Consider the following 12722-nt stretch of genomic DNA (forward strand, 5'->3'; position numbering starts at 1 on the left):
ATTATTATTATTATTATTATTATTATTATTATTATTATTATTATTATTATTATTATTATTATTATTATTATTATTATTATTATTATTATTATTATTATTATTATTATTATTATTATTATTATTAGTAATAGAGAAAGTAGGTATAGAAGTAAAAGAGATAGAGGTAAAAGAGAGTAAGTAGAGATTTACAGGCTGTAGAGCCTAAGCGTAGACTATTACTATTACCTTAGCTAGTAAGGTAAAACGTAATAGTAAAGATAGACTATAAATAATAGCGTAGGCTGTTAACTATAGCGTAGAGTAGATATTAATAGTAATAAGAAAAGCTAGCGCTAAGTAGAATTTAAGATCTACTTTTAAGGCTAGTAAGTAATAAAAGAGATTATATTATTAGGTAAACTTAGGTATAAGATAAAGTTAGATAGAAAAGAGATAACTCTACTATAGACCTATAATATAGCTAGCAGCTCTAGAGCTATCTAAATAGCTAGTATAATCTATATACGCTGCTTCTATAATAACTATAATAGTAGTAGCTAAATATCTACTAGTAGTATAGCTACTCTTAGTACTCTTGTAATAGTAGTAAAGAGAGAGAAGAAAAAGAAAAGAACTTACCTACCTAAGTACTAGCTTTATTAACGCTACTAGTAAGCGCTTTACTAATAATAATTAGATTACTTATATATACGCTACTTTATTAAACACACCTATAGACTTATTTAGTGCACTCTCTACTATAAGAGCTACAAGTACTAATACGCTATCTTTTAACTTCTTCTAAATATCTATAAACTTAGGCGTAAGTAAGCGCACTATATCTAATAGCTAGTAGATAGTTCTTAACTTAGATAATAATTCTTTTCTAGCTACTTCTACGCTTATATATAATACTAAAGAAAAAGGTCTATAAGTAGCTATAGAGAAAGAAGTAATAGATAAAGGTTAGCTAAACGTTTCTACCTATAGAAGGCGTTTAGGTTAGAAGACTTTAAATAAGATATATACTATAAAGTAGTTAGTAATATTATTATAGCAACTTATAAACGCGCTATTAGTATTTAAAGAATATTTTAATATTATTTAAAGCTATAGGTTATATAGCGCTAGTATATATTATAAGTTTTAATACTAATAAGAGCTAGATTTCTAGCTACTTATTCTATATTTTATTCTCTAGCTACTATTACAAACTATTTATATAAAAGTTAGAAGTATTCTTAGTGTTAGGTAGTATAGGTAAATTTATTTAGGCCTACTACGTCTACTATAAGAATCTAGTAGGTTAGAATAATATAGTAGATAGTTTTTACTTAGCTATACCTATTAGTTCTATTATTACACTAAGCGCTATTCTAGATAAGACAGGCTTATACTATAAAAAGCGCTCTAAATTCTAGCTCTCTATTCTAAAGTACAGCACGTTACTATTATATTACTATTTTTACTATAGTATATTAGATTAATCTCTACGCAATTATTATCTTTCTACTATCTTAACAGCGTAGAATTACAGAGCGTAGTCTTCTATTATATTTTTAGTAATAGCGTAGCTTATTATATAATACTAAAGATTAGCTATATACACTACTACTATATAAGTAATAGTAAGCTTATTTAGAAAACTAGACAGAAAACTAATAATACTCTTAATTACTATACTCTTCTACTAGCTACTAGAATTAGAAGAGCTAAGAAGTTAAGTAGCGCTATATTATAGCGCTAATATAGATATATAAGTTTATTATATAAGGTTTAAGAGCGCGTAGTGTTTATATTATTAACGTGTATATAGGTATTATTTCTAAAGACTTAGTGTCTTTTATAAAGTAAGCGCTGCATAGTTATATAGTAATAATTAATACTATAAAATCTAAAACTATCTATATACTATAAATACTACTACTCTCTAATAGCTAACTTTTAATAATATCTTAAGAGATCTAACAGCTTAATAGTAGTATATTAAGAATATATTATCTAAGATTGCTATCTCTATAAATAAGTTATATATATTAATAGTATTTTAATACTCTAACGCTTCTAAAATACATACTATATAATAAACTACCTATAGTATATTAGAATAATAATTACTCTTTAATATTATATATTATATAATACGTTATCTTTTATATTAGTAATCTTTAGAGAAAGCAGCTATTATAAGCGTAATGCTAATAATATCTCTTTACTATAATACTACTAGAATAGTATAAGTAGACAATAACTAGCGTAAGAGATCTTAATAAATATATAATATTGTAAGAATAATAATAAGTAAAAAGTGTTATAGCAAAGATATTAATTATAGGTAATATACTATTGTTAGGGCTGTAATAGCAGATCTGCGTTAATATTGTGTCTTAGCAATAGCCTCTTATTATCTTAACTTATTTAATATCTGCTACTAACAGCACCTATTGCATGTAGGAGCTATTATCTACAAAATAACATTAGGGAGCTATTATAACTAAAGGCTATTTTTAAAAAAATTGCTGTTATTACCCTATTGCAGCCCTATTAACCCCCCCACAGTGCGCGTGACAGTGCAGTCAAACGGCGCATAGCTGGAGACTTACCAACTTGGTCGTGGGCATCCACAAGTAAAACGGTCAGCTGGGAGGGAGCCGACAAAGCCCTCTCCAATGTTCAAATCCTTAGTGTCCGGTACGCAGTGCATGGGCCGGCCGTATCCGGTAAAATTATTGAAGCTGCGATCACTATACGTTGCCCACAGATAAAGTATCACGAGATCCGACAACGATTGGATGTCACTGTCCCACTGAAAGAGGCTATGCATGGAGACTTGTCGGCGGAATCAGGCGAAATGGCATATGACCATCCAAGATGGGATGACGTGGGATGGGGTCGCGACCATGACATCGACGCTGAGCTCTACCTACTATTTCTCACTCTGAACCGAGGGCCGTATTGGCTCAAAGGTGGTCAATACGCACTCATAGTTATGGAGACAGATCTTCCAGGTCACTACGTTCGCCTTGGCGCTGTAGAAGTGCATTACGCTGGCTGGTGGGCTATCTGGAAACGACAAAGAGGCATTGAGTATGTGGCAGAAAACGAGGTCGACGGGCTTATGGACAAATGTAACAGTCGTTTCATCGAGATGCTTGAAGAGATGGACACGAAAGTTGTGACGCTGGTCTGATCTTACGATGGGTACCAGGATGGAGCTAATATGCGAGGTGCTGCTTCTCGAGACGACCTTGGAATGGGTCCCGGTGGGTATGATGAAGATATCCATAGAATCTGAGTGACAATCGGTGCTTTGAATAAAACCACCTCTTTATGAGCGAGACGTCATCAGCCCAGTGCACCGCCACAATCCAAGCCGCTGAACCCCACCAAGACATCCCTACGCCTGCGCGTGTCCCGCCTCCACGTCCCAGCCCAACCACTAGCTCCAGCCAACACCAGACGCCTGCACGACAATCAACAACGCCTTAGACGCAATTACCACACGTATTCAGAGATTATCGCCGAACAGACAAGATGGCGCCTTCAGTCTCGTTAGTCGTACGTTCCATGGCGACACTGGACACGGCTGTCGCGACTGCCAGCTAATGCGGGGCAGAACAAGCTCAAGGTACAGCTCAAGCTGTCCATATCGCGACTGCGCATGGTCCAGCAGAAAGACAGCGCCAAAGTCAAACAGCAGAGGAGAGAGATGGCGCAACTGATCGAGGTACGTCACCAGTTCATTACAAGCAATGGTCGCGTCGCCTCGCCCAGGCGCAAGGCAACCGCGCGTATCTCGACAAACCCGCGTTGCCCTCTACATACCCAGAACTGACATCTATATAGGTCGGCAAAGTACAGTCAGCGCGCATACGCGTCGAAAACATAATCCGCACCGACATCACGACCGAACTGCACGAGATCCTCGAACTCTACTGCGAACTCCTCCTCGCGCGCTCCCAACTCCTCGAATCGCAAGTATCCTCTTCAAGCACCACCTCCGCATCCACCTCCACCCTCCTCGACCCCGCGCTAGAAGAAGCCGTTCGCAGCATAATATACGCCGCGCCGCGAACCGAGATCAAGGAATTACATACCGTGAGGGCGCTGTTGGTGGATAAGTTCGGGAAGGATGTCGCTGTCGCTAGTATGGAAGGGGAGGGTGTTGCGGAACGGGTCATGAAGAAGCTGAAGGTTGAGACGCCAAAGGAGGAGCTGGTCGAGGCGTACATGACGGAGATTGCGAGGTTCTACGGCGTACCATACGGCACAGCCAAGAGCGAAGACGAAGACGAAGACGACGACGACGAGCCATCGGGCGGCGTAGCAGAGAAGGCCGACGCCGATCTCGAAGACCCCATATCCACCGATGACAGCACAAGCAAAAAGGCAGAAGAAAGGGAAGCGCTGGCGAAAGCGTCCACACCCAAGAAGCTGGGCCCGCAGAGTCCGCTGCGAGTCGTTCCGCCCAGCCCCAGTACAGATAATGTAGCGCCGAGGTTGAAGTTACCGGGCAGTGCGGCGGCGAAAGTAGCGAAGAGTGAAGCGAATACGAAGAAGCCGGCGAAGAAGGAGGATGGGCTGGGTAAGATACCGGATGTGGATGAGCTTTCGAGAAGGTTTGCGGAGTTGAAGAGGTGATGCGGGTAACGCGACGGTCTGGTTGTTTGGCATGGATTCGAAATGGAGTTGCCATCAAGCCTTCCACTGCAAGTACCAGTCTGGTAGGAGTATCCAGACTGTGCACGAATCATGTCAAGGGTAAGACTATTTGGCACAGTACCAAGGGAACGAGCCCAATTGTACGAGTCGGCGCACGATAGTAATGGTCGTGATTTGAGTCTCCTACTCTTCAAGATAGCCAGCTGCTGAGCTGCGCGCAATGATATCGATGCAAACTGCTCCTGTTCTCTACAAACCTCCCATATTGTATCACATTGTACGGCTTCCCGTGTTGAACTTTCCTACATCTTCGATCGCTACACTGAGGACCGGAGAATGTGTGGTACATCTGAATTACTGGTATCATGCTAATACGCTCACGAATCTGACTAAAGCTACGATGGGTCTCTTATTCGAGTACAGAGTGTTGCTACATTCCGAAACGCCATTGCCTTGCATACTCAAGATCACAAGGCCTGAATACCCTTGAAGAACCCATTGGCCATAAGCTCCGGGTTCCCCTTGACCAGCTCCCTCATCCTCTCGACTTGTTGTTTCTTCGTGAGACCCTTGCTCTCTACCTCTTCCTTCCACTTCACTAGCACCTCTTTGAGCATCCGGCTTCCATCTTCCACCTCCTCTTTACTGGCCTGAACGTAACCCTCTTCGTGCTTTCCAGCGAAATCTTCCAGCTCATCGGCCTTTCGCTTAGCCATCTTGATGACTTTCTGTGGGAAACGAACGAGTTCTGCGACGTGGATACCGAAAGATTGGTCGGAGAAACCGGGTTCGACTTTGTATAGGAGGGTGACTTCGCGTTTCTTTTGCACGGCGGTGGCGTCCATGTCTGCGTCTCCGTCGGCGTCGGATGCAGGAGCGCTGCCTTCAGATATGTGTGCTACGACGTGTAGATTCTGGACTTGTGGGTAGGTGTCCACCAGCGCAGTCAACTCGTGGAAATGCGTAGCGAAAAGCGCGAAAGCACCAATCTCCTTGACGATGTATTCAGAAATGGCCCATGCGAGACCGAACCCATCGTATGTACTAGTTCCACGACCGAGCTCGTCGATGATGATGAGGGATTCTTTGGTCGCGGACTTGAGAATGTTTGCCGTCTCCAACATCTCTGCCATGAAGGTTGACACGCCCTTGATTTGACTGTCACTCGCGCCTACACGTGCTAGAATGCAGTCGAAGATCGTGAGCTCGGCTTCAGAGCAAGGGACGAAACAGCCAATCTGTGCCATGAGGGCAATGACACCAATTTGCCGGATGTATGTGGATTTACCACCCATGTTGGGACCGGTAATGATGAGAAACTCGCTCGAGTCGCGGACGAGAGAGACGTCGTTCGTGATGAAGGATATATCGTCTTGCATTTCCATGCAAGGATGTCGCGCCTCTTTGAGGACGGTGTTGCCGGTGCCGCGCGCGTGCATGGTCGGTCGAGTGTAGGAGGTGGGTGCGTGGACGGAGACGTGGGCGAAGGAAACGATGACATCGAGATGTGCGAGAACGGCGGCGAGCTTCTCGACCACGGGGACGTAGGACGATGCTACTGAGACGACTTCGTTGACGAGGCCGGATTGTGTGCGGTTGTAGTTCTCGGAGAGCTGATCGAACTCTCGACGCTTTTCTTGCAATGTGTTGGTGGTGAAGTAGACACCGTTCTTCTGTGTTGAGATCTCTTGGTACTGCTTCTTTTGTCTGATGCAGCCTGCTTCGTTGCGGGTTAGTCGGAAGCACCAGCCATTGACTTTATGGTTTTCTAGGAATAGCTTCTTCTCGGTGTCTTGGTTGAGGTCATCGCCCACACGCATGTGCTCTGACTCCATATCGCGCTTAAGCTTGTCCAGGCGCTTTCGGATGGTCTTCAACGACTCATCAAACTCAGGCTTGATGATGAACTCGTGGTTGTCGAGCGCTTCGAGATCCACCGTCGTCTCTACCATGTCCTGCAGACCTGCAAATGCCGTTGTGTATTGGCGGAGCTTATCCGTGTACTCCGCATCAAGCGGCTCCTTGTACTGCTCGTCCATTACCGCCTCGAGGGAGCTGAGGAAGCCCGGCAATCGGATGACGACTTGATATGCGCGCACGACGTCTTCCAGGTTGGCGACTTTGCGTTGGAACTTCTTCGCTAGGCGATACAAATCCGGTATTGACCGTAGATGCTCTTCTTGCATTGTCTGCCTTAGCTCGGTATCGTTGACGAAGGCTTCCACCAATTGCTGCCGTCGTTGGATCTCCTCGACGTTCATGAGCGGCTGCTTGAGCCATTGTGCTAACAGTCGGCTACCGGTGGGTGTCTTGCAGTGGTTGAGCAGTCCGTACAAGCTCATGTTCTTCGCGCCGTCTCGTGGTCCCGGCATGAGGTTGAGTGCCTTCAGCGCGGCAGCGTCGAGCTTCATGTATTGCGATAGGTCGTGTTGGTAGAGCTGGTATTGTCCAAAGTTCGACGAGTCTGACATAACCCCTAGATACCGGATTAGGCATGCAGCTGAGCCCATAGCTAGCTTCAGGTCTGTCAATGGCAGCGAGCCGGCTGCTCGCTCATCCTTGAGTAACCGCGGCAGATCCTGTTCGATGTCTTTTGTGCCAAAGTCTGCGTGCGATCGCTCTGCCACAGCGCACCCGCAGTTGTCGGCAATCGTCCGAAGCTTGCCCAGCTCCACATCCTTCTTGGTAGAGTCGACTTGTATCAGGCACTCCTTCACGCCGAGCTGGATGAGCAGCGATTCGAAGTTTGAGTAGAGGTCGTTATCGAGGAATTCTGTGACACCGAGCTCCCGTACGCTTGCATCTGCAAAGCATACACCCACATTGCGTGCTTCCGATGCCTTTGCGGACACTTTGACCGCTAATATGATGGGCGCATTCTCGATTTGACCTCCCAATTCGTCCTCCAGGTCTTGCAGGTTGCCGGGTGAGGCCTGCTTGACCACCTTCCAATCCATGCGTTTGCCGGTAGATTGCCATATCTCGATACGTTTGCTGAGTCTGAAGAGTGCGTCGCGGAGGAAGTTGCGGAATACGGTGATGGTCATGGTAACGGATTCGAGGCCGGGTTCCCGTCCCAGCTTTCGGATGACGGCTGTGGTCTTGTATACCTGATAGCATGTCAATATCTTAGTCATACGCCAATGAGCTTGTTCGTGCTTACTGTGTTTGCGATGAACTTTGCATCTTCGCCGTGGGCGCTGTAGTAGTCGCCGCGGTCGAAGATGCGCACCGTCTCATCGTCCTTCTCAGGCAAGTTGCGGAAGAACTTGCAGAAACCCGACTCATCCTCCTCCTTGATTTCCGGTCGGGATGCCATGTTGATACGCGGTAGAAAGACAATTGCGGGGTGGGACAACAGAGGCAAGAAGGGAAAAGTTGGTGATGATTGGGCGCGCCTGCCGTTAATTGACTGAGCGCGTCGACGCGTCGAGTTCACGCTAGTCTTATCGATAACACTAAGCTCTCCAAGGACACCTGGGCACATGGGGCCGTCATCATCAACCCTCCGCAAAATGCCCGCGAACGCCAGAGTCATCTCCGATCTCAAGGCTCGTCATCGCTCATCATAATCACGATCACTTCAGCTACAATCTATTCACTCTGGAGCCGTCTCCAATCATTTGAACGCGCCTTCCCTGCCACGGCACCCTCTGCAAATGCAAGATCGATTAATTTGGTACACAAAGAGCATTGGAAAACAAATCCCGCAGCGATCCTCAAGCTACGACGGCTACAGCAGCGCATAAGGTAAAGGAATGGGTCAAGAAGGCAGGCAGTTTGCATCAGTAGACCCCGCTCTTTCAAGATGAAATGCGAATGGATCTCAAGGCTTCACGCTTCGAAGCCACCACGGTCGGGACCGTCTCCCAGAAGCTTCTTTCTAATCTTGGACACAGGATCATGTCGCTTTCGGCGGCTACGCCAAACCAGATACAGCATCCGCATGAGAGCTGCGAAAGCGCAAGATGTCGAAGGAAATCAGCTCCATGCCACGTGCAAGATCGTTGTATACACACACTACATCCGTTACGCAGTCAGTACACCAAGATCGGTGTATTATGGCTATACAGGTGCTCTACGACAGCGGTATGGAAGGTCGCCCGAAAAGAGCATGATGCCCAACCTCGTGTTGTGCCTGCGCAGCCACTCCTTTCTTTTCTTTCACATGTGGAGTGTATGCGGCGTGCGTGCGGGGCCCCAAAGTTGAACACGATTACTCACACCCTCACATCACCGTTATATCGACCGTCGGGTGCAGTCGTAGTGTTGCGGCTCTTTCTCGTGCGTCGTTGCGCCCAGACACCTTGGCGACAAACTTCTCGGTCTCATTGACGCTGGTTGAGCCGCCAAGGTCTTGGATTGAGCCGCAAGCCTGCGGTACCGCATTCCCTATGTGGCACTTTTTGTCATCTTTGTGATAAGCAAAGTGTTTGCGCGCCAAAATTGAATGAGTTTGTATCCGTAGGTGTTTCGGTCCTCGGTGATGTTGTGGAGATCGCGCGGATGGTTTTCGGGATGGGTGGTTGCAAGGAGTCACACTTGACTTCCTGTATTTAATTTGATGGATACTTCCGTTTCTTCATCGGTGCTGAAACTCTGATTACTTTGCTTCGGTTCCGCTGCTCAGCGTCGTTGTGAGTTCCGTTACAAATCACCTCAGCCACGACATCAACATGGCCCACAGATCAACATCACCAAGACATGTACTGCCTCATAACCTCTTGCCAATGCATGTCCAATCGAACCCCTCCTCTGGGACAGCAACACCTATTAATGCAGTCCCTAACACTCTTTCATCGATACCTCCTCAGCACCGACCTTACAACATGCAACAACCAACCAACAATGCCTATACTCCCCAAGAGTCCTTCGAAATTGTCTCGCGGATGGGCGTCAAGAAGGCGCACATGCGTGTCGACAAGAGCTTTCTTAGCGCCTGCTCGGCTGGCATGATTTTGTCTTTTGCATGCGCGACGCTCATCTCGACCAACACGTCGCCGTGGTACCAAGAAAACGCTCCGGGTCTGATCAAGACAATTGCCGCGCTCGTATTCCCGTACGGTCTCGTCATCGTACAGATGACTGGCAGCGACCTGTGTACTGGCAGCTTCATGTACACGACCGTTGCTGCGTTACATCGACGACTCAGCATCTGGCGGATGTTGAGGCATTGGGTGGTAACCTTTTTTGGGAACCTCGCAGGAAGTTTGTTCGTGTGTTGTGTAATCGTTGGATGTAAGTCCCTCGGAGTAATAATGACCTGAAAGTTCGAAGTTGACCTAGTGTAATAGACGGTGGATTATTCGACGGAAAGCTGTATCGAGAAGAGTCACTCCACTTCGCCTATAAGAAGCAAGTCGAGCCAGAATGGTACCAAATCTTTCTCAAAGGCATCGGCGCCAACTGGTTGGTCTGTCTAGCATGCTTTCTCGGGTGTTCCGGTCGCGACTATGTTTCCAAGGTAGTGGGGATATGGTGGCCAACATTCGCGTTTGTATCGCTGGGCTTCGGTAAGTACCACACGTTGGTGTTAACGTTTACAAGTTAGCTGACATCGCATCAGATCACGTCGTCGCCAACATGTTCTTGATACCCAATGCTATCTTCCATGGCTCACCAGACATCAGCATCGGCATGTATGTCTGGAAAGGTATCGCTCCCGCACTACTTGGCAATATCATCGGCGGCGGCTTCTTTGTTGGGGTCCTCTACTGGTATCTACACCTACAGGGTCACGACGACGCCACCATCGACGGCCAGCGATACGAATCGATGACGAGGAGCCAGCAAGACTTGACAGAGTGGATAAGGTTGAAGGAGAAAAGGGGTGTGACAGAAAGTCGAGAGCAGGTTTGAACGAACGGTGATTTGGTTACGGAAGATAGTCGGAGCTCGCGACGCGGTTTGAGTTCGGAATGGCCAAGCTGGTGACGTCAATGCTGGTACGTGCGTACAAGCTCTCCGGCCTCGGTAACGTGAGCGAGGTCTCCTGTCATCTCCACGCGCAAGAACATACCCCGTTAGCATCAATGAACAAAACATAACCCCTCACTTTCCCATCACCTCGTATCCACGGTATGGTATTTCAAGCCGAATGGCTGTCTTCAGCACTGTTCATACGCAAGCCGAGCGTTCAGCTAGGACTGTTGAGCGATCACGTTTCGTCACATCATCATATTGGTTGGTCTAGTTGCGGAGCTACTAATACGTATAGCAGAAGATACCTGATCGTACATCCATAAGCTCCGAGACCTTGATATCCGGGGCTAGACCTCCAATCGAAATCGTATCGTCGAGACTGGCTTGCTGTTTTGATCTCGGCTTGACAGTACCTTTGTACATGTTTTGACGCCGGGATGAGTCGTATTGCTGCCACCGCCACCAAATCCTGTCGATTTGCGAGTGATGAAGGAAGAATATCGGGTCTGTTGATCATTAGCAGATGGTTCGGCAAAAAGTGGTCGCTATTTTTGTCTGACCATTTGGCGACGTCGAAAGCCGAAAGTCCCCTAGTACAAACTTCGGGATCGCAACGTGCGGGCCATTCTCGAATCGCAATGTGAACCGAAAGTAGTCGTCTTCATGCAGAAGCTCTTCAATCGCTTCAGGCCGCAACAGTTGCGACAAATTCGCGATCGGCTCCCCTGATCCAAAGTCGCGGGTCAGGCAGTGAGAGACCAAGACTGGACCAGCGCGTACGACTTGCATATCACCAAATCGGCCATCCTCGACGCAATGGGTGCGCGGGAAGTATAGACTGGCTTCCGAGCTCTCGCGACCGTTACCAGAAAAGCCGTGTTCAAGATCCCATACTGGTGCAGAAGTGAGCTCTTCCCAGTCCAGAGTCCAATCCCAATATCTATATGATGTTAGCAAAACGAAAGTGCTGGCTAGACTGGGGCCTCACGGTAGTTGGCCAGTGTAATGACATTGTTCCACGAGCGTGCGATGATAGGCATGGATGAAATACCGATGCCAGGCAAGGAAAGGTGCCGCGAAGTGTACTGGGTGTCTCGGTAAGTCTCACTTTCTGCAGAAGTATTGTAAACTTACTCTCTTCATCGAACTGGTGATGCACATAAGCGAAGTCATCGTATAGCGTTTGACTTGTGTTTAGGCGTGAAGGCTTCGCTCTGAGGCAAAACACGGCGTTGATGTAAGCATCTCTCTCTGCAATGCTCAGACTTCTCCACTCGCGACGGATTGACGGCGATTTGCAGGTCGCTGGTTCAGCAATGTTCGACGAAACAGATACCTTCTCGGTATATATCGTGCTGCCGAAGAAGCCTACTATTAGACCGATGGCGCAGAGACAAATGTACAGGCCGATTCGGATCGCTCCGGATTTCTTGCTTCTCTTGCAAGAAAAATGACCTGGCGGAGACAACTTGATGAAGTCTTTGAGAAAATCATCACGGTTATCGTCGATTGAGCCGTTATGAGATGGTAATAGTGTTTCGTGTTCCATGTCGTAGTTGGGAGCAACGTACGGGTGTGAGGACATCCCTGTTCATATAGGCGTGTACGGCGCAGCAGCGAGGTCTAGGATTAACAGCATATGCATTGAGGCCTGCCCAGATGTACTGTGCGTCGGCTAGTCCACCCGGGCACTGCAGCTTTGTAGTCTATCGTCAGGCACATTTCTCTCAAGCCCTTCCAAGGTCGCATACAGCTTTTAAGCGCGGTGACCATCGAGAATATTGCGATACATGTGCTTCTGTCCTTTTCGTCATTTTTTAGTGAGCCAGGTGGACAGAGCGTTCATAGTCATTGCACAAGCGGCGCGACAGGAATATGGGTGCAGATAGAGCTAGTGCATACTAACCAATGAGAGCACATCAAACTCCGAGGACCCCGCATCGTACTTTCCAATGTTTGCTCCAGTTTTATGACCACTCGTTCTCAATTCCCACCTTTCCGAGGCTTGTTCTTTTTATTCCCATATCACAGGAGAGCATCATCACAGTAAAAGAAGGTCAGAGGTTTCTTCGGTTTCGATACTTCAAACTCGGCTTGAGGGATTGTTGCCACACCATCACGTCGGCTCGAAACCATGAATCGATTAATTTCTCACATGT

The 12722-nt window shown here is 46.8% G+C and overlaps 3 protein-coding genes across 3 annotated transcripts; 2 read left to right on the forward strand and 1 right to left on the reverse strand.

The window, feature by feature from the left end:
- Window positions 1–3513: 3513 nt before the first annotated feature.
- Window positions 3514–4620, forward strand: J4E93_004760 (uncharacterized protein; the record flags this gene model as incomplete). Its single annotated transcript, XM_049342687.1, has 3 exons — window positions 3514–3537; window positions 3596–3706; window positions 3826–4620. The coding sequence occupies 3 exons, from the start codon at window positions 3514–3516 to the stop codon at window positions 4618–4620; spliced, it is 930 nt and encodes a 309-aa protein (XP_049199687.1).
- Window positions 4621–5108: 488 nt separating this feature from the next.
- On the reverse strand, window positions 5109–7960 carry MSH2 (MutS-like protein; the record flags this gene model as incomplete). The annotated part of the gene is made up of 2 exons (XM_049342688.1): window positions 5109–7751; window positions 7805–7960. 2 exons carry the CDS (start codon window positions 7958–7960, stop codon window positions 5109–5111), a joined length of 2799 nt encoding a protein of 932 aa, XP_049199688.1.
- Window positions 7961–9470: 1510 nt separating this feature from the next.
- On the forward strand, window positions 9471–10500 carry J4E93_004762 (uncharacterized protein; the record flags this gene model as incomplete). Its single annotated transcript, XM_049342689.1, has 3 exons — window positions 9471–9879; window positions 9936–10154; window positions 10208–10500. 3 exons carry the CDS (start codon window positions 9471–9473, stop codon window positions 10498–10500), a joined length of 921 nt encoding a protein of 306 aa, XP_049199689.1.
- Between the last annotated feature and the right edge of the window lie 2222 nt (window positions 10501–12722).

Source organism: Alternaria ventricosa, assembly GCF_023758065.1.
Source record: "Alternaria ventricosa strain BMP 2768 chromosome Unknown scaffold_7, whole genome shotgun sequence".
In the NCBI taxonomy this organism is placed as follows: domain Eukaryota; kingdom Fungi; phylum Ascomycota; class Dothideomycetes; order Pleosporales; family Pleosporaceae; genus Alternaria; species Alternaria ventricosa.